Here is a 22908-nt window from a genome sequence, read left to right on the forward strand (position 1 = left end):
GATCTTTTTCCTTTTTGATATTTTGACTATAAAATTGTACATTTACCACTACAGCAACTTAAACTTCTGAGTATCACCAGTCAGCAAACTGAGGCGTGAAACACTAGCTAATTATACTCTATAACGTGTTAGAGTTACTCAAGCAATGTTTTAGTTTGACTGTAGGAAGACAATATAGTGCAACAGACACATGGACTCTGGTTAACACTCTGCTAGTTACTCAGCCTCTTTTGAAGCCTCAATAACCCATACGTAAGATTAAGGCCCTTAAAAGGTAAAATTCTACAATTCTAATCAAATATCTCTTTCTACAAAACAGAAGTTGTATGTATCTCTCATGATTTGCCGATCACTTTATCTCTTGCTTTTCATAGCATCCTACCCAACAGTGTATACTCCATCCACACTGAAGCACATTGTGGCTCCCAGAATTCAACATGCTCTTTGGCCTCAATTCATTTACACATGCTATTTTCTCCACCTGAGCCCACCTTTACTCACCACTGACATAAGGACTCAAGTTAGGTCTCCTCTAATTTCCCCCTCCCCTTCCTGCAAACACTCAAGTCTGAGTTAGGCACTACAAACAACATGGCTGAAACTATAGCTTTTCAGGGACCTATCAGGAAGAAAAAGACTGGTTTCAAAATCCAAAAAACAAACACATCTGCAAATTTGAAATTCAAATGTTTTAATTAAATATGAGATAATGTTATTTCGCTTAGTCAATTGCAATTCAAGTCTTACAGTTTTAAACGTGAGATACAGTGACACAGGGCTTGTAGGACTAAGAAAGCCAAAGGTCAAAATAGGTCTTGAAATTGCTCTGACGAGTTCTGTGTGCCTCTTCTATGCTCCCACAGGCTCCTGTGCTTTACACACAACCATATCATGATCAAGATCACTAGAACCTGAATTCAGAGAACCCAAGGTTCCAGAGAAGTCTGTTTTTCCAGGATCCCCAAGAAAAAGTTAAAAATCTTTACCCAGGTTTTCTATTGATATACAACAGTCATTCACTGGTCTTTCCTAGACCAATCCCCTCTAGTCAGCTGTATCAGTTTCCCGATCATGATTTGGCACCCAATAAAACTCTGACTAGATCAGTCAGATCTAGTCTCAAACCCAAAGATAACCCTAGCCCTGGGCCTTGAGACATGTCCCAGGAAAGGCGGCTCAATAAATGTTTGAAGAACTGTTTCTTTCACCAAAAGACAATAATGGTAAGCACAATGCCACTACAATGAATTTCTTGCCAAAATAACAAATTTAAAGAGAACAATTTCACTATTCTCAACTTTTAAAGCCTAGATAGGCACTGTCCAATAGAAATTTCTACAATGACGAAAATGTCATATATCTACACTGTCCAATACAGTTGCCACTAGCTACATGTGGCCAATGAGTACTTGGAATGTGACTGGCATGAATGAGAAACTGAATTTTTAACTTTACTCTTAATTTAAATGGCCATATGAAGCTGGTGGCTATGAAACAGTGAAAACATAGAAGTTGTCCCTCTTTCTAAATTTGTCACACCACATGTTTTGGACTGTGATACAGCTTAAAAAAATAAAATATGGAAATGTTTAGGCCAGTATTATTTACTAGCCAACTTATAGCTGTGTCAGCTATTATAAGAATAGGTCCATCAGCCTGCAAATGCAGTCACTTACTCCTTCAAATATTAAGTATCTACCCACACTGTAACAGGCCAGAGGCCTGGAAGGTAGAGATGTGAATAAGACTGACTACAGAGAATTAATAGTCTCTAGGAGTACAGAGCAGAAAAAAATAACTGCAGAGCCTGACAATGCAAATGCACTTAATGCCACTAAGTTGTACACTTCAAATGGTTAAAATGGTAAATTTTATGCTATGTATATTTTACCACAATTTTTAAAAAGTTTAAAGCCTACTGAAGAAAAAAGTTGAAACAATATTTTTGAAAAAATTAACACTATGGGACAGATGGACATGATACACTGGGAAGCAGTGCAGAGTAGAAAGAGCATAAATTTTTATTTCAGAATAGGTTTGAGTCCTGGCACCATTACTTACTAATTGTGTTAGCTTAGGAAATGACTTCACCTCTCTGGGCCAATTTCCTCATCTGTAGATTGTTATGAGTACTCAATGATATGATGCACTGAGGTCAGTGAAAGTGCTCGGTAGCCACGATCGATATCAGGGAGAAGAGAAGCAGCAATCATGGAGCCAGGAGCACAGAGAAGAGATAGGCATTCACCAGGCAAACAGGGCTATTTGAGAAACATATTTAGAGGAAGCAGCATGTGAAAGCACTAAATAGAAAAAACAGAATGTTACTTGGTAATTTGACTTGACTGGAATCTCGGCAGGGCCGTATCATAAAGACCTTCAACTGTCATACATGAGGAGTTTTTGGTTTTTATCCTATAGGCAACAGTGACTGAAAATATATGTATACATCTAGGAAGTTTGTCAATAACAGCCCAACTCTCATTATTTCAATACAGGGGCTCTAAAATTTCAACCAGAAAACTAAAAGCACAAGGAGTTTTAAAAAAATAAAAGAGGCCGGGCACGGTGGCTCACGCCTGTAATCCCAGCACTTTGGAAGGCCGAGGCGGGCAGATCATCTGAGGTTAGGAGTTTGAGACCAGCCTCACCAAGATGGAGAAACTCCGTCTCTACTAAAAATACAAAATAAGCCGGGCATGGTGGTGCATGCCTGTAATCCCAGCTACCCGAGAGGCTGAGGCAGGAGAATTGCTTCAACCGGGAGGCAGAGGTTGCGGTGAGCCAAGATCGCGCCACTGCACTCTAGCCTGGGCAAGAAGAGCGAAACTTCGTCTCAAAAAATAAAAATAAAAAATAAAAGAGCAGCCGAGCACTGAGGCTCATGCCTGTAATCCCAGCACTTTGGGAAGCTGAGGTGGGTGGATCACCAGGTCAGGAGATAAGAGACCATCCTGGCTAACACGGTGAAACCCCATCTCTGGTAAAAACACAAAAAATTAGCCGAGCATGGTGGTACATGCCTGTAGTCCCAACTACTCAGGAGGCTGAGGCACGAGAATCACATGAACCCGGGAAGTAGAGGTTGCAGTGAGCCAAGACGGTGCCACTGCACTCCAGCCTGGGCGACAGAGCAAGACTCTGTCTCAAAAATAAAAAAAAATAAAAAAAATAAAGAAATAAAAGAGCTTTGTTGAGGCAGCCAAAACACACATGGCAAGTCATCCATAGCCCTCCTTTAGATTCTAGAAACTTCCCTTTGTCGGGGGGGAGGCCCTTCCTCAATTCTATCTTCTAGTCTCCTTTTGGTACAATGAATGGCTCTGGTATGGGGCTGAGAAGGAATGCAGCTTTATTTTGGTGGTGGGAAGTAACAAACATGAACTACACAGCCTGCCTTACAGCCATATCAGCAGCCTGCAAGCAGCTCCAGACCTAGGCAGATACAGGAACACTTTTCTTGGACTGGCTGATTAAATTCACACCTGCCTCTTGCTTTTCTATCCAGTGAGTGGGATGCCACTTGGGCCATTAGCTTTTGTTTCTTACAGGCAACCTGACAAACCATACTTCGAGAATAACAGAAAATGCTTTTGAATGCAGGAACATAGCACCAGAAGTCCATATAGCAAAAGCTATTTGGCAGAGCTTCAAGTAGTAGCTTCTTTTCTCCACCTACAAATGTCATGGTCACATTTTTAAAAGTGCAACAAAAACAATACTCTTTTCCTAATGTAATTTTCTTAAACATCAAATCTTAGGGGGATACTATGCCCACGTATTTTCTCAGCTTAAATGCAGTACATGAGTGTCTATATTTCTATGGAAACATTAATAACTTCCATCTGATCAACCTACATCACCTTTCATATAGTTTTTCCGGCTTCTAGCTTTGCAATTACAGCCTTGAAAGCAGACTGAAGGCAGAAAAGCCAGCCCAAGATTATGACATTTCAATTTTAAAACATTTTTTAAAAATAAAGACAGTACACAGCTTTCAAGGCTGTAGCTGTAGAATCAAAAGGTGAAAACAGTTTAGGAAGGCAATTCAGTCTGATGAGTCAGAGGTCTTTAGTGTTTCTATGGAATTACAGCATGGGCATTTCTCAGAAAACTGCACGTACTGATGATTCTCTGGCATTTTTCATTTACAATTTCTGGTTCTCTGGAGGAACAAAAGGGACTGTTGATAATCCTTCATTTGGCTTGGAGGTTAAGAAATTTCAAGGCCAGGCACAGTGGCTCACGCCTGTAATCTCAGAACTCTGGGAGGCCAAAGCAGGAGGATCCCTTGAGCTCAGGAATTGAAAACCAGCCTGGGCAACATAGTGAGACCTCTACAACAACAAAAATATGTCTGTCTTTTTCAATTAGCTGGGCGTGGTGGCATGCACCTATAGTCCCAGCTACTTGGGAGGCTGAGTGGGAGGACCGCTTGAGCCTGGGAGGTTGAGACCGCAGTGAGCCAGGATCACTGCACTCCAGCCTGGGTGACAGAGCAAGACCTTGTCTCAAACAAAAAAAAAAAGAAATTTCAAAATGCAAAATACTTAATACAGAAAAATATAAGAAAATGTATACAATAATCTGTCAGTTGCCATTTATTGAATCTATTACTACACACGAGGCATCAGCTTGACACTTTATATGAATTCTTACTGAAAAATAGCTACTATTGTCTCCATTTTATAGATATAAACAGATCACTGTACTCCACTACATGGAAAAAGCCACAAAAGCCAAAACAAGAGAACTTCTATTGAAAGCATCTTGACTAATAAAACCCTACCTTTGCACACTGCATGTTCTGCAACAGCCGGATGGATGGGAATTTAGCATAATTTCAAAGAGCAACCCTGATGCTCCCACAACAGCAGGACCTCAAAGTCCAAGAAGAATACCACACCTTATTTGAGCCCATTTACAAGTCACCTCCTGAAAAATCCAAGATGCCTATGTCAGAAGCAGCTACTGAGGGAAGTGAAGATGTTTTTATTTGTTCATTGTCATTTTGAAGACTGACTTTAGTCTTACTGACCAAGGAGTTTGTTTGAACATGGTCAGAGAGCTTTCAAAGTCATTTCGGAAAGTGCCCCACACCATCCTCAATAGATGGTTTGACGGAAGAGAAGTAGCCAGCTGTGCTCAGGAAATCCATTAGTAAGGTGCAGATACCACCAAAGAGATGTCCCACATGTGGCAGAATGTACCTTTTTCCTTATTTTCTTTAAAATCTACATATAAAAATGAAAGATGGATGCATGAGAGCCTAGAAAATGTTTATCCCTCTGGATCAATCCTAGGAATCTATCCTAAGAATCAGAAATGAAGAAAATAGTACAAAACTCGAGGCCATCTAAAAATTCAAACACAGGAAAATGATTAAATTATGTACACTTATTCAATGGAATAGTTTGCAAACACTATAAATGTTTTCCAAGAGTTTACAAAGGGCAAATACCATATTAAAAATATAACGTAAAACTGTATTCTTGGAATGAGCTCAGGCATATTTCAATACATATATACACACAAAAAAAAACCACTTTGGTCTATTTTCTCTTAGTGATTATCTCTTAGTGTAACTAATTTTTCTTCCTCCATTCTACTTTTCTGATTAAAATATATTTTTTATAAACAGAAACATACATTAAAAAAATCCTGGCAGGGCACAGTGGCTCACGCCTGTAATCTCAGCACTTTGGGAGGCTGAGGCGGGCAGATCACCTGAGGTCGGGAGTTCGAGACCAGCCTGACCAACATGGACAAACCCCGTCTCTACTAAAAATACAAAATTAGCCAGGCATGGTGGCGCATGCCTGTAATCCCAGCTACTTGGGAGGCTGAGGCAGGAGAATCCCTTGAACCCGGGAGGCAGAGGTTGCAGTGAGCCAAGATCGTGCCATGGCACTCCAGCCTGGGCAACAAGAGTGAAATTCTGTCTTAAAAAAAAAAAAAAAAAAAAATTCCTAAGAACAGGCCAGGTGCAGTGGCTCACGTCTGTAATCCTAGCTTTGGGAGGCTAAAGCGGGCGGATCACCTGAAGTCAGGAGTTCAAGATCAGCCTGGCCAACATGGGAAACTCCGTCTCTACTAAAAAATACAAAAATTAGCCAGGCGTGGTGGTGCGTGCCTGTGCAATTCTTCCTGCCTACTCAAGAGGCTGAGGCAGGAAGAACTGCTTGAACCCGGGAGGCGGAGGTTGCAGTAAGCCAAGATCGCGCCACTGCACTCCAGCCTGGGTGAGAGTCAGACTCTGTCTCAAAAAAAAAAAAAAAAAAAAAAAAAAAAAATCCTAAGAACAAAATGATTTGGCTAAACTGTCTACAATCAACAGCTTCAACTGAAGGGGAAAAAAAAACTACCAGACATTCTCTAAATGACTTTTAAATTACTATCTTATTATAAACACAATTCTGGGCACTAATCTTTCTTACATACTAGTCATGAATGCTTAAAGCTCAGTACTATCTCCCATGTCCCAGCTTCGGAAATCCATTGTGTGGCAACAGAGAGATACAACATCTTTAACTTTTCATCGAAACCAGGATCTTTCAAATCTGAAGCAAAGCTAGTTAATCATACCTATGAAATAATTCTGTGCCAGCCACAGTGGCTCACACCTGTAATCCCAGCACTTTGGGAGGCCCAGGTAGGTGGATCACCTGAGGTCAGGAGTTCGAGACTAGCCTGGTCACCGTGGTGAAACCCCATCTCTACTAAAAATACAAAACTTAGCTGGGCACGGTGGTGGGCACCTATAATCCCAGCTACTCGGTAGGCTGAGACAGGAATCACTTGAACCCGGGAGGCAGAGGTTGCAGTGAGCCAAGATTGCACTACTGCACTCCAGCCTGGGCAACAGAGCAAGACTCCATCTAAAAAAAGGAAAAAGAAAAAAAAAAAAACAATAATGCCAAAAGAAATTTTTAAAATCTATTCCAACCTGGTGAGTTAAGACAGAAGAGCAACAACCAAGATATTTACAGCACAACATAAATACAAAAGATACTCTACAAAATAGGACTAAGGGAGAAAAAACTCTTGCTTTTTCTTAGATGCTAAACTTTCCTATATTCTAAAATCAAATTCAACAAATATTTACCTAGTGTTTTCCATGTATAGGCTGCTATTCCAGACTGCATTGGAGAAATAGATGAGTAAAGCTGGCTGCCCCTAGATTCTTAAAATCTAACATAGAAAATAGAAAACTGACCAGATACAAGGACTTTTGAAGTAAATGCCCTAATGGAGACATTAACAGCAGTGGTCAAACACTATTTATTTCTTCTTAGGGAAAACTAGAAAAAAGTTAATGACAAAATGGCACTTGAATCAGACTAGTAAGGGAGGAAAGAAAGAATGTAAATACAGATACATTATCAATAATACTCAGCCATACATATCTTTTGGATGTCCTTCCACTGCTGGCAACTATTTCCCCTAGAAGCAGTCACATCCTTACAGATGATTATATAGACCTTGTCTGACTTTTTTTTTTTTTTTTTTGAGACAGAGTTTCACTTAGTCACCTAGGCTGCAGTGCAATGGCGTAATTATGGCTCACTGCAGCCTCAACCTCCCAGGCTCAAGGGATCAACCCAACCCACCTCAGCCTCTCGAGTAGCTGGGACTACAATCATGTGCCACCACGTCCAGCCTGACATGTTCTTTACTAAATGTCCTCAGGGGCAAGAAAGGCCTATCCTAGCACACACACAACCTTCTCATCCTAGGGTGGAAGGTCTCATCCACATACACTTTCACTTACACTTCCCAACTGATGATTCCCCTCTCCCCCAAACTTTCAATTCTGGATGAGACTCTTCTCCTGAACCACAGACCCATCTATCCAAATGTCTATTGTCAATGTCTACCAGGATAAATAACCCATAGGCTCCATCAATTTCAACATGTCAAACTGAACCTATTATTTTCTCTTTGAATCCTCTTTCTCCTGTGTTCTTCACTCAGGTTCCAGGTACCACCAACTCTCATCCCCCAAGCCAGAGATCCCCAAAGACTCCTCCTGGGCTCCCACTTTACCACCCTTCCCAACACTCCCCCTGAATGAATATAGTCAATCACCAGGACATTTTCATTCTCTCTCAAATATCCCTAGATCAAGCTCAAGTCATCTAATCACCCTATAATCCTAGACTATTATGACTGCTCCTCTCTCTTCCTGGAATTTAATTTCCTAATCCACTCAAAAATCCTGTTTGATCCCCCTTTTCAACTTTTTAGCATACATTAATAGCACTAAATTACAGAAATAAACAAATCCAACATTTGAAAAGCTACTTTTTGCAACCTTATTTCCTCGAAACACCCCAAAGCTTGAAAAGGATAACACCTAAATTCCTATTTGCAAACTCTCTTTATACAGAGATGCAAATATACCAACTTTGATGTTAAAGCAAGCTTCTAATATTAAGATATCAATAAAGTGATATACTAGGCAAGATGTCTTGCTCCAGTATTAATAAGCCATTTGTATAAGGCTAAGTGATCTACTCCCTCTGTACTTAGATTTTCTCCTCAGTGAAAGATCAATTTTCTTAGGATCATTTTTCAGCTCTAAAGTCCATGAGTTTATCAAAAGTTGCAGTCGTGTATAATAGGGGGTACAAATCATACAATGCTAACACTTGAGGAACCCTTAAGGGGTTATCGAGATTCTTAGATTTTTTAAAAAAACTAGAAGGATAAACTATAAATCATTCCTAACCTCTTCCATCCCACTGTAGCCCCCATTTTACAGAAGGGAGAAATTATGTAAAGGGAATAACATTTGTAGGATTCCTGTGATTTAAACACTAATTGTGGTCCCATAGGCATTTCCCCGATCTAAAAATGGGAACAAAAGAACTTATTTAACAGGGCTGTTGTAAGCATTAAATGAAATAAATATAAGCACTCAAAACAGTACCTAGCATATAGCAAATGTTCAATAAGAGTTACCTATTATTGGCCAGGTGCGGTGGCTCACGCCTGTAATCCCAGCACTTTGGGAGGCCGAGGCGGGCAGATCACCTGAGGTAGGGAGTTTGAGACCAGCCTGACCAACATGGAGAAACTCCATCTCTACTAAAAATACAAAATTAGCCAGGCGTAGTGGCACATGCCTGTAATCCCAGCTACTCAGGAGGCCGAGGCAGGAGAATCACTTGAACCCGGGAGGCAGGGGTTGCAGTGAGCCAAGATCGCACCATTGCACTCCAACCTGGGCAACAAGAGTGAAACTCCATTTCAAAACAACAAAAAAAAGAGTTACCCATTATTATAATTGGAAACCCTCCAAAACACAAATATAAATAGACTCAGAAAAGACTTCTTAATTTAAAAAATCTAAACCACTTTGCAGCAGCTCTAGGGAAAGTGTTCCATTCTGCACACACTTAGGGAATAGGATCTTTTATTAAGTCATCACCCAGTGCTATTACTGAGAGGTCTGCTTCTTCATGAGGTTGCAGTATTCATGTAAAAACTGACCTTGGGTCAACCATTCAGATCTCAGATCACCCAATCAATAAAATAAATAGGATTTTTTTTTTTAAGAGACAGGTCTCGCTATGTTGCCCAGGCTGTAGTGCAGTGGCCATTCACAGACACAATCATAATGCACTCCAGCCTCAAACTTCTGACTCAAGCAATCCTCCTGCCTCAGCCTCCCCAGTAGCTGGAACTATAGATGCACACCATCACGCCAGCTTGTTAAAGCACTACAGATACTAGTATACCCTGCACCACTAAAATCACACTCTTACTTACATAATGCATGTTTCTTTACAGTTTTTGATACCTATTATAAGTTCAACAGGCTTAGAAGTTCCTCTTCTAGCATTAACATACATTAGCACAAACATAAGGTTAGAATTGCACCCCTACTTCCCTACAGCTCAACTGGACTTCCAGAGTAAGAGATGATTATTTGGTATACAGCTGTTCTGAGTTTAACAATCTTCTCTCTGAATATGCCTCACATTCCTGAATAAGTAGCAGTGACCGTACTATTCAAAAAGTAAATACTAAGGATATCAAATGAGAAGAACGTATTTGTAAGGTCAGCAAGGCAAACTTTAATACAAGCTGACCTGGAAATTGAGACTGTATAGACACATTGGTTACTTTTAGTCCCTACCATGTTAAGGCTCTCATGTTTCCAGTTTATATTATTCACTCTTCATCTTGTATCAAATAGTATTTAAGAGCCTAATGCTATTTTGCTTTGTTTCCTAAAAGGCATTAAGGATCAAAAGTCTCTCCCATTCCACATGGAGTTCTGTTTCCATATCATACGCCCCGGGCCAGCATTTTTAAGCAAGGGTCTCTTTGCTTCTTTGCCTCCCCATTGGCAAGCATTTGTCCTAAACCTCACAACAGCATCTTTCTCCAACATCACAAATTGGCTTTGGACTTTGCCCTTCTCCTTAGAAATACATAAAGGCATCTTTAAAAAATAAATAAATAGGCCGGGCGTGGTGGCTCACGCCTGTAATCCCAGCACTTTGGGAGGCCGAGGCGGGCAGATCACGAGCTCAGGAGATCGAGACCAGCCTGGCCAATATGGTGAAACCCCATCTCTACTAAAAATACAAAAAATTAGCCAGGCGTGGTGGCGGGTGCCTGTAGTCCCAGCTACTCGGGAGGCTGAGGCAGGAGAATGGCGTGAACCCAGGAGGCGGAGGTTGCAGTGAGCCAAGATCGCGCCACTGCACTTCAGCCTGGGTGACAGAGTGAGACTCCATCTCTAAATAAATAAATAAATAAATAAATAAATAAATAAATAAATATCATGACCGGTTAAGAAAAAAAAAGTCAAGATTTTTAAACAAGCAATTTTCAAGGACCATACTTGTCTCCATGGCTAAAAATGAAGTCTGGTTTTAATTCTTGCATCTACCATTAAAACACGGTCTCCTAAATACTAGACTCCTTAAGGTACAAATGGCCCTTTGTATCCTCTACCAGAAGCTAGTGCTGAGATTCTGAGAGTGTAAGCCCCAGCTGGATCAGACACATTTGGGTCTGAGTCCCATCTCTCCCACTTAGGGGGCCAAGTCACTTAACTTGTTCTCCTATCTGCAAAATGAAAATAATGTTACTCTCCTTATAAGGTTGCTGCATGTAATTATCACACAGTGGGCACACAACAAATTTCAGCTTAAGAAAAAAGGAAAGGCAAACCATTAACTACAAAATTTTCAGAGAAAGACACTAGTCACAGCCAAGTACTAATTAGGCTAATACTGCACATCAATATAATTGTTAAATCACAACTCAGCAAAGAAATCAGCTGAGACCAAAACTTTCTAACAAGAACATAAACAATTCAACATATGCTCTAAGGAGGACAGAAAAATTAAGTTTTTGTGTGTGTGATTTACAATTTAAGTGGTAAAATTCTTCTAGATAGAGCACTTATGAGCTTGACAATAACATTCAAAACTCCTGGTAGAAGTCCTCCTTACTTCATTACTTCATACCAAGGCATGCTGACAAATCTCCTTACCCTGAGCTAAGCTCTGGATTGAGACCCTGGAATCAAAGTGTCACCGCGCAAGAATTATATATTCTACCTTGTACCAAGTATCAGAAAAATTTTTACTAAAATATCAATTAAACCAAGTGGGGTGTGCCATACACTACATGAGTCTGGTGCCTAGGATTAAAAATCTATTAGAAATAGGTTTCACAAGATGATTTATCAAGAATCCACAGTAAATGTTTAGAGAGATGGCTAGCATAGACAAAGTACAATAAATTAGAAATAGGAAAATTACCATAACTGGAATTTCTTTTAAAAAATCCTCAATTTCTTTCAAACTACAAAGTGTTTCCATGAACAATTTTAAGGATGCTATTTAAAATAATTCAGAACTGAATTTTTTTCTTCTAGTAACTAGTGGAACAAACTTTTTAAACAACAGGATTACAAAATTCCTCCTTTTGTGTTTGAAGAAGCTACTGTCACAGTACAAAATTAAATAAAACAGAAGGGCGGGGTGGCTCACGCCTGTAATCCCAACACTTGGGGAGGCCGAGGTGGGCGGATCACTTGGTCAGGAGCTCAAGACCAGGCTGGCCAAAATGGTGAAACCCCGTCTCTACTAAAAATACAAAAATTAGCTGTGCATGGTGGCATGCACCTGTAATCCTGGCTACTCGGGCTCCTGAGGCATGAGAATATTATAAACGCAGGAGGCAGAGGTTACAATGAGCCAAGATCACGCCACTGCACTCCAGCCTGGGCAACAGAGCAAGACTCTGTCTCAAACAAACAAACAAAAAACAAAACAAAAAAATTAAATAAGAAAAAATGACAATAGGTTTTTTTCTTATTCAGAAAGTTTTAAAGATAAAATCAAATTAAAATTAAACAATTTTTTTAAAAGGATAAAATTTTTTAAATTCAAATTATAATCTAGGCTTCAATTATGGTAAAGTTCCATCAGCTACCTATTGTTTCCAATAGAACACAATAAAATGGTAATTAAACATAATTATTAATATAAATTACAAAACTATAACAGGCAATAAAAGTCAAAGAAATTGCCCTTGAATGCACTTGAGATAACATCTGTTTCAAAAACTGCTGGCAATATCTTTTCTCAAGCTCACTTTTCCAACATTATCTAATGAGGAGGCAAGGGAATGTTTACGATGTCTTTAGTTATTTCAATAAATCATTTATGTAGGGGTACAAGTACCTACAAAATTACTATATATTTTACACCCAACTTCTGGAATTCACTAAGCACTAAGAAACGCAATGTTTTAAGAAAGACTTAAGTTTTTAAAGATGAAATCCTATCTCACAGCAGTTAAATTAAAAAAAAAAAAGACATCAGAAAAACACATCTAAAAATCTCTACACTACTCTAGAGTTAGCTGAATTCTCTTAGAGGATGAGGAAGAAAAGAGGAGAGGCCGGGAGAGGGAGGTAAGAGGAAGAATGAAAGGAGAGAAAGAAAAGTAAGGAGGGGGTACCTAGGCAGTAAGGCCTGTGGGACTGGTTCAACTTCGAACAAATTTCCTCTTCCCTAAGACTCAGTTTACTCATTTGTAAAATGTACACACCATCACCTATGTCAGTGTTTCCCAAAGCAAGGAGACCACTGGATGATTTTAAATTGTACAAAGAGAAGGCATCATAAAACATTCCAAAGCTGTTACTACCTTTTCCACTGTCTTTCAATCCTTCTGATTACCTCAGAAGAAAAATGTGGTTTTAGTTTTTCTAGTGCCTCTCTAATGCTTACTAATCTCTCTAATAAAGGCCTGGTCAGAGACTTTGGCAGACAATAGCATTTAGAATTTAACACAATTCTATTTTCATTAAATTTTTTTCATTGTTATTTTCTACTTGTGGCAAATAATTTTTCATTTAAGCTAATGAAAAAAATTCATTTTAAAATAAATGTTGGGTTGCAGAATGTTAACTATTCAGTATTTAAAATATTAAATAAGCAATATATTAGAAAATGACAAAAATCGTGTGGCGAAACAGGAAAAACTGAAGATTTAAAAATACTGGTTTAGGCCGGGCGCGGTGGCTCACGCTTGTAATCCCAGCACTTTGGGAGGCCGAGGCAGGCGGATCACAAGGTCAGGAGATCGAGACCACAGTGAAACCCCGTCTCTACTAAAAATACAAAAAATTTAGCCGGGCGTGGTGGCGGGCGCCTGTAGTCCCAGCTACTCGGAGAGGCTGAGGCAGGAGAATGGCGTGAACCCGGGAGGCGGAGCTTGCAGTGAGCCGAGATTGCGCCACTGCACTCCAGCCTGGGCGACAGAGCGAGACTCCGTCTCAAAAAAAAAAAAAAAAAAAAAAAAAAAATACTGGTTTAGCGGAGTAGTGGTTAGTAGAAGGTTATTTTCAACTCTAAGCCTCAGTTTACTCATCTATAATAGGGGAATATCACCACCTATCCAAAGAAAAGTTATGGAAAGGATTACATGAGTTGGTTTAGGTCTGTGCCTAGTGCTGAGTGTTCAACAACTACTTGTTCCCTTCCCTTTTAAGGATATTACCAGAAAGCCTTTTCAGGGACCTCCAGAGAGAGACTTTGGGTAGGGGATGGGGATGCTGGGCTTCCTGTATATCAGAGACAGGAGCATTTGCTCTGGTTCTAATACTTCCCACTAAGAACCTCCAGGGACCTAGCCTTGCTTTTACCCTGATAAAGCTGCAGTCTACTCTCCTAAGGCTCATAATTCTACTTACAAGCAAGTGACTGGGAATAAAGTGCTACAGAAAAGGGGCACGTATCTTAAATCACTGAGAAGTCAAACCCTAAAGGGCACCAAGGAAGGAAGGGCCATTTTATAACAAAAGTCCAAGCCAAAACAAAGTATTTCATCTGGGCAAATTCAACAACTCTGTAATGGAAAAGAAAGTCACTAGGTGGTTCATAACCAGCCTTTATCACCTGATACTGTCAAACTAGAGCCCACAGGGGAGAAAAACCTTGGGAGGAGGAGTTCCAACTCAGAGTAGGAATGCTTCAAGAAAAGGAACACCAACTGAGTACTTACTATAGTCCTACCATTGTGTAGTAATAGGCACTTTATTTTACATATATTGCCAAATTTTTCCAAACCTATATGAGATAATTCCAAGTCAACTGACCAAATTGCCAAATCTCCAGATGGCCAATTCTCTAAATTTGTCAAAAATTTGTTTTACGTATTTGGACAGTCTATAAAAATTCATATTGATGAGACAGTTAATTACCTTTTAAGGATTTCTGCCAAGTCAGAACTGACCGTTGGAATACCAGCATTTTCAAGATGTTCAATTTGTCTCTACACTGCAGCTGGAGAGAGCTGAGGCAGAGAGGACCTCTGCTGGTAGAAATATACATCCTTGTCTGGGCTGCAGGGGATGGAGGAGAAATGATGTATAGGAAATGGGAAAAAGAAAAAGGAAAAAAATGGCGGGGAGCATTTAAGAAAAAGGAGATTAACAACGGGTTCTGTAAGGTCTACTGATTAGATTCAGCAAACTGTCTTTTATTGAATGGAATACTGGATAAACTGAACATTTGGGAAACTGGTTTTCAATGACTTGGATTGTGGTAAACTGGTCTGCTGTACCTATGAGATCGATGATATTAACATTACTTACAGATAAGGAAATTAACTCAGAAACTTTTGTAAAGTAATACAGCTACATTCCAGGTTTTCCATAAACTACCTCATTTCATTCTCCAATAATCGATGTGGTGATTCCACATCCTTTTACCACCCCTCAACACAGTATCTCCACCCCCCTTCCACCCAACTGTCAAAAAATACATAAAAAATCACAAGAATAGACACGATTTAAACCCAAGTCTAACGTTAAAGCTCAGGCTCTAATGCACCTAGTTATCACTACATCCTACCAATTTGCTGAAATAATTTTTAACCCCTGTCCTCCCACTGCTCAAGTTTGTCTACCATTACTACAGTAACTCCTTTCTGCAAAGATCTGCTTTTCACAGGTTGAGCCACATTACTGTAAGACTAAACGGAAATATTTCAGGCAAAAGAGTATTTCAGAGGTCTCATTTTATTTACCCTGAACAACCTTATTGCTCACACGATTTCAGATCAAATCAGAACTGAAATTGTTTGAGAACTTCCATTAGAGACTCTCAGACTGGCAATCCCTGCTGTGTATTAACAACTTTTTCCTTTCATTATGTTGGCTTCATTCACAAGCACACTGGCATATAATTTTATTATTGTGATCTAAGAGTGACTAGGTTAGTCTCATTAAATAAATGTAAAAACTAAAATAATCCTAAAATCTGCAAGATCTATGTAACACCTTACTGCTTGCTCAAATTATCTGCTTTACTGCTGGACTCTTCAGCGATTTATCACATTTATGATGCTGGAAGACATGTCTTATCCGACCTACTGACACATAAAACCTAACTTTTCTTATAGCAACAATGTCAAGGTCCTTTCTATCAATAAGATAGCACTTCAAGGCTCTCTAAACAGCTGCGAATATATGCTATCCTTTTGGTAAGCAGAAAAGTCCTTTATTCATAGAACTTAAGATGTGGCTCATATATAAAGCATTTTTAAAACATTAATATTTTTACTTTTACATTGCCTGAGTATAATCAGAAACTTTCACTAACAAAATTCCCACTGTGTAAAATATTTTAAGAATCAATTAAACTGTTACTTTTAAAAAAGTGTTAAATATTTGTTCTGATTCCCCACTGGGTTCAAAAACCTCTTTGATGTTAAGATGGGGAAAAGACAGATCTTTTCAGCAAATCTGAATAGCACAAAATGACACTTTGAAAAATGCCACCCTCTCTTAAATCTTTTCAAGTACATATTTTAAATGATCAACAAATAGATGACAAACTTAATTATTTTTGTAGCCCATATTAGGCTTCTCTTTGCACTTTAGTAGTACCTCTTATTATTTCTGATCTTCAATGTACACCCAAGGCTACGCTTAATGTTTTAGCAAATAGAATACAATTCTTTTGAAATTGACAAAAGCTATAAATTTAACTCAAGACAGCTTTTGTAGTTCAGTTAGATTCAAGGTCATCTCAAAGCTTTTAATTACTAACCAGGAATTGAGGAGGTTTGTACTCGCTATAGTTGAGGGAAAGAGCAGCTGGCTTATTCATTTTCTTATTAAAGAGCATTACAAAAGCTGTCTTGGCAAATTACAAGTTTCTGACCACCAGTGGTGAGCACAAAGCAGCAAAGCAAATGATCTTCAAACGTTCATGTTTACTTTCAATCAACATAAACTTTAACAATGTCTAAAGACTACTTAATTTTAATTTCAGCAAATATGACTTATGCTTTAATAATAAAAAGTATAGATAGCTGGATTCCCAAAATGTTCCTATTTCCATTCTGAAACCAGACCTGTTAAAAACTGTGAATGCCCTTCACATTAGCATAAGATTTATTTAGATTCTTTCACCATCAAACACTGAACAGGATCAGGATAGAAACTAGCCACTGAGGAACCCACGCAGATTTCTAAAGGAATGCAAGTTTAAATTCTCTCTACGTGTACTTAATTTCTATTCACACTCAGGTATAGGTAGGTCTCAAGACACAGTAAAGACTTTGTGGGAGATGATATAATTGTATTAGAAGACACACGCACATCAACTCATCATCCCAAGATTTTTAGAGGCAACCAGAGAAGGCTCTAGAGTGTCTCTGCCACCCATTCACCCATACCTATAAGAAAGAAGGTAGCCTCAGAAGGGTCCTTAAGCACAGCTCTGACCAGGCTGGAGATGCTGGGATGAGGATGCAGGGCAACATTCTAGTGCCAGAATCAAAAAGAAAAAAAAAAGGGGCCAGGGTGGGGGGTGGGGGGGGGGCTGGAATGACTCTCTCTCCCCCCAAAATGATAAAAAGCAAAGAGCCTACCCACAGTATCTCAAATTCTACCTCAAGCACCAGGCATTTATTAAAATAAATAAGTACTGGTGGTAGCCCTGGATGTTGGTATGCAAGGTATCTCAGTGAAAATTAAAGTAGTTGTTGGTGAGGGTACACTGAGATAAGACAGACACTTCTCAAAATTATCCCCCAAAATAAGCCAAGATAAAAGCAAGCACAAGATGGTGTGAGAAGCATTGTTATAACATTGAAAAAATAAAACCTATCTAAATGGCCAGCAATGAAAAACAATGGGCTGTCATACAGCTATTGAGAGTTTCAAATAACTTGATGTTCAATGAGTGAAGTTTGTAACAGGAGAAAAAACATTTAAAATTAAACAAAAAGCAGAAAACATAACAGTATATACTGTATGCCTAAAAAAATGCAAAAAAAAACCCTTGGATTTGAGGTCTAGAAGGAAATGTTAATGAAAGTTGCTTAGTGGTAGGATTATAGGTTATTTTCCCTTCATTTTCCATATTCTCTTCAGTGACCACGCATTAATTTTAAAAACACTGGATTCTTAAGCAGCTCACATCTAAGAACCAAAGGACCTAAGGGCCACAGGCAATTCAAGCACAGACAGACCCCCAGAAATCACAAGTATTTAAAACCTAAATATACGATGCAGCTGTATCTCTCCTGCTTTTATTTATATGCAAGCACTTCCAACTGTGTTTCCCAGGATATGGTCCTTAGACAATGCTTTAACCCTGCTTTCCAAACAAGGCATTTGAAACATCGGGTATTCTCCAGCCAGGAGTCCTTATCTATGCTCTGAAACTAGCTTTGGAGAATAAATTTACAGTGTTTCACAAACTTTGGATTGCTCAGTATTTATTTTTTGATGGGCACACTGTACGAAAAGCAAACTTATTTTGAAATATTTTGAAAAGGCTCACGGCATATAGGAAATTTTATCTCCAAATGTTAAATGCACTTCTTCACAGCAGTACTTTCAGCAACTGCTTGCAGTCAGTTCTGAATTCCAGGGAACCAAAGTATCTTTCAGATTCGATCTGTCACCAAGAAAGGCAATATTTTTTTGTGGGAAAGCAATTGTATTTTCCCACATTAGGTGATTGATTAAGTTCTCTCCCTAAAAGGCTGATTGGTTTCCTGGTGCCAGTAAAATGATTGATGAATATTTCAACTGCAGCTACCCTGCTACACTCTTCACTTCACCCCTCCCCCAAGCACCTCTCCCCTTTCCTGCTGGGTTCCCTTTTTACAGACCAGCAGCGTTTAAGGAAGTTTCCCTTCTGTTTTGCAATTTCCCTTAATGAATCAACGTTCTCAAATGAAGCACATTTAATCTTAGGAAGACAGCACTCTTCTCAATGCTGAATGGGTTTTGCAGATAAATATCCCATTACAAGGAACGAGGAAAAACTCTAAAATTAACTATGGGTTTGACTCAGCGAATGAAACTGTACTCAAAAAAGAGAAAGTGTGGCATGGAGGGGTTATAAATGAAAAAAGTGATCTTGTTTAAAAAAACAAAAATACTCCATAATTTATTTCAAATTTACATTACAAATTATCATAACATCAGAACTGTAACTGTAAACATTTCTATAAGGCAGACTCAAAGAATGAAATTTACAGATAAATTATGTGATCCCACAGGCTTTAAAGCAGCCAAGTATTCTAAAGCAGAACAGGGAAACAGTTTAGTAAATGTAAATATTCTTAGAGGGATGATTGAACAGTATCTGAAATCAAAATCATCCCAGAGAATGTGGGCAGGGAGTACCACAGCTACTTGCTTTAGGCAGAACTTTTCTAAATTGCAACTTCCTGTTTTGCCCAATTCTTTCCATCATAAACCTGGAAAATGCTTTCAGGGATTATCTAATTTAGCTCCTCCATTTTTATAGGTGGACCCACAGAGACATGCATCTGAGACAGAACTAGAATCAGATCCTAGGCATAAAATACCTCCTGGGATCCATAACTCCTCAATGTTTGGGATCCTCTCTGAAGTCTTTTCCTATTCAAACTACTTTGCTAACATAATCTATTAACCCACACTGCCTATCCTCTTTTACATCTTTCTCACTATCTCTCTTTTCATTAGGAAATCACCTTCTGTATTTTATAAATTTTGGACACCTAGCTCTTATATTTCTTTTGTGTGACAGAATTTTAAAAAGGCACACGGGACAAAGGCCACCTTTTCCTAAGCTGCGTTCCCGAATACAGTCAAGCAAACAGCCACTAGTTTATTGGCCATCTCGTCTTAATCTGAGGTATCTAGTCACTTTAAATTACAGGAGAGCCGTGTTTCCAAACAGAAACTACATTCTAGTTCCAGGAGGGCCCATCCAACCTTGGATTTAGCTTAAACACACTGCCTGACTTAGATATTGGCCCCAATTTCCTCAAGTAGCTGAAAAGCATATTCCTTTCCCTTACATTTTGTAGACTTACTCTGACTACCAGCAAGGCACTCTGAGATAAGCAAAAGGCTCATATTCCTAACTTGCCTCTTTCATTCATTCAATATTCATGGAACACCAATTCTCAGTGCTTAGGATACAGATAAAATACACTGTACTCCTGCCTTGAGTAACTCAAAACACCTTCATTCCTTAGCATCCCTTGGGTTCACTGAAGATTGTCCCTGATTTGGCAAAATTGTTTTCTGGCAAAAGGCTTATTAAAACCAACATGAGGCCAGGGGCCGTGGCTCACAGTTGTAATCCCAGCACTTTGGGAGGCCAAGGCGGGTGGATCATGAGGTCAGGAGTTCAAGACCAGCCTGGCCAACACAGTGACACCCTGTCTCTACTAAAAATACAAAAATTAGCTGGGCATGGTGGTGGGCACCTATAATCCCAGCTACTTGGGAGGCTGAGGCAGGAAAATCGCTTGAACCCAGGAGGTAGAGGTTGCACTGAGCCAAGATGGCACCACTGCACTCCAGCCTGGGTGACAGAGCTAGACTCCATCTCAAAAAAAAAAAAAAACAAACAAACAAACAAAAAAAACACCAACATGAGGTGGGATGCCGAGGCAGGCAGATCACCTGATATCACAAATTCAAGACCAGCCTGGCTAACATGGTGAAATCCCGTCTCTACTAAAAATACAAAAATTAGCCAGGCATGGTGGCGGGCACCTGTAATCCCAGCTGCTTCGGAGGCTGAAGCAGGAGAATCACTTAAACCAGGGAGGTGCAGGCTGCAGTGAGCCAAGATCTTGCCATTGCACTCCAGCCTGGGAGACAGAGACTCCATCTCAAAAAAAATAAAAAATAAAAATAAAATAAAATAAAATAAAGCCAACATGAGAGAAAAGAAAAAAGTCACTTGCAATTCTAAGAGTGGGTCTTTTTGGCTCTCTAATCAATAAAAGTTGAATTCTGGGCCTCTCCAACATAGATAAATGCCCCAGATTCTCAGGTTTTTGCTTTTGGGCAGATACTATGCTTGGCAATTTACAGACCTTGTCTCTAATCCTTATAACCCTACAGTCAATTTCAGAAATGTCAGAGTATATTGGAGAAGAAGGGATGTTAAATCTGCGAAAGAAACTTAATGCTGTTACTAGCTGCAAAATCTGGAGGTTTAAACTCTGTGGGTCTCAGTTTTCACCTGCAAGATGGGGATAACAGAACACCTACCTCAGAGTTAAGACGATAAATATACATAAGGTGTTTAGATTATAAACACTATGTAAATGTTAGCTATTAATGTTAAATGAGAACACTAAAGTTCAGAGAAGTCAAGTGACAAAGTCGCATAGCTGTGATCTTTGTTAGGCCACACTCCAGAGTCCCTGCCCTTTGCCTCACACAATCTAACCAAAATCCTTCCTCCCTGGATGGGACTACTATTGCCATTTTCAAAAAACAAAGCCCTCTAAATGCATGTCAATGGGGGGCTTACCCCAGGTGGTTTATTATCCTGCTAAAAAGGCATCTTGGGGGAAGGATTCCAAGACTAGAGAGAGGAAGTCTCCTGACAGGTTAGATTTCAAGAGTACAGTAAGAATATGGAAGAAAAAAGCCAAATCTGTCTCAGTTATTAGGTTTCGTAATTAAAGCAATTTAACTCAACTGAAGAATGCAATTGAAGATTTCATGTGAATCTTCAAATCCAAATATCAAGATATAAAAGGCTTGTATTTTCTTATAACTAAGCTGCAATCCCCACAGAACACAAAAATGTTTTCAAAGGTACATTACATGAAACTCCAAGAATATCAAGATAATTACAGAGCTCTTAGGAAGGAAGCCCAAATAATTATCTCACTGATCTTTCATCACCTACCCAAGCTTCACCTTGAGTTCTGATGCGGTAACTCCTTATTTGTTATTCACATTGTTACGTGACATTTCTTCAGCCAGCAAGCCCACTACAGGATGAGTTCTACCTAGCAACTACCCTAAGGAGTAAATCTCTTAACTCTTTAACAACACAGTAATTGACTTACACTAAAATGTTACTCACACTAGGAAAGGATATTCTTCGACCAGAGAAAGAGATGCCTCTCCTATACAGACTTTATTACAATTTCGGTGAAAACCAGGTTAAAAGCAAACCAATTTACAAAATGGCATTACCGAAATCACAACTCTAAGACTCAGTGAAGCCAAACACGTCTAAGGAAAGCAAATAAGCAAGCTATTCTTGATGGAAGTTTTAAAAAGCACGATAGGCTCTTTATCTCTTATAAATTGTTCATTATTCTATAGCAATGACTCTTAAGAAATTCTGTTGTCAGATTTATTTCCACAATTGTTAAGTCTACCCTTGGTGAGGCAACTGGTTCTCTTGAAAACCTGCTGCCACAAGACAATTATCAGTTAAGCAACAGGTTTCATGTAGCAGGTAACAAAAGCTTTATCAGAGAACTCGGTGAGAGCGCACTACCACACATTTCATGTATTCCCAAGCAAAGAAAACTTAAAATGACATGAACTCATTTTCAATAAAAGTAGCTCAATTATCGAGGGAAGTAAGAAAACTCCAAAGTAAAGTACTACTAATGGTATCTGGTGAAGTCACCATCTTCTTTACACATTTCATTAGTTCATTTAGACCTGGAGTTCTCATATATTTACGCTTGAGTTTTCTTCAGGATCCCTTTTACACTCTTAAAAATTATGAAGGACCCTTTAGGGTTGATATTTATGTGGCTTTGTCTATTGATATTTATCATACTGGAAAATAAACCTATGAAAAATTTAAAATATTTAATAATCCATTTAAATTTAATAAATCCACGTTAGTATAACATTTTTATGAAAAATAAAATTGTCCAATAAAACATAAAAATTAGAAGAGTGGCATTGTTTTACATTTTGCTAATCTCCTTAATATCTGGCTTAATCCTAGCACCTAGATCTCCTGTTTATCCATTCAGTATATTGTGATTTTTTTTGTTGTTGTTGAAGCACAGGCAGAAAATCTGGCCCCACAGATTTATAATCGGAAAAGGAAGAAGTATTTGCTTTTTAAAGTAATT

The 22908-nt window shown here is 39.0% G+C and overlaps 1 protein-coding gene across 13 annotated transcripts in view; it reads right to left on the reverse strand.

Moving 5' to 3' along the window:
• The window catches only part of NR6A1 (nuclear receptor subfamily 6 group A member 1), a 256354-nt gene that overhangs the window by 224362 nt on the left and 9084 nt on the right, over positions 1-22908 (reverse strand). For 2 of the 13 annotated variants that reach the window (XM_058445819.1, XM_058445818.1), the window contains exon 1: positions 14741-14853. The exons of 10 other annotated variants lie outside the window; for them this stretch is intronic. Coding sequence is in view for 2 of the 3 variants with exons in the window: in XM_058445818.1 (XP_058301801.1) it covers positions 14741-14789 (49 nt within the window). In the remaining variant the exon portion in view is untranslated. Of the gene's footprint in view, positions 1-14740; positions 14854-22908 lie in introns of those variants that run through there. One more of the 13 variants, XM_058445825.1, reaches the window with a different exon arrangement.

The sequence above is a fragment of the Hylobates moloch genome, unplaced genomic scaffold, assembly GCF_009828535.3.
Source record: "Hylobates moloch isolate HMO894 unplaced genomic scaffold, HMol_V3 SCAFFOLD_10, whole genome shotgun sequence".
Lineage (NCBI taxonomy): Eukaryota > Metazoa > Chordata > Mammalia > Primates > Hylobatidae > Hylobates > Hylobates moloch.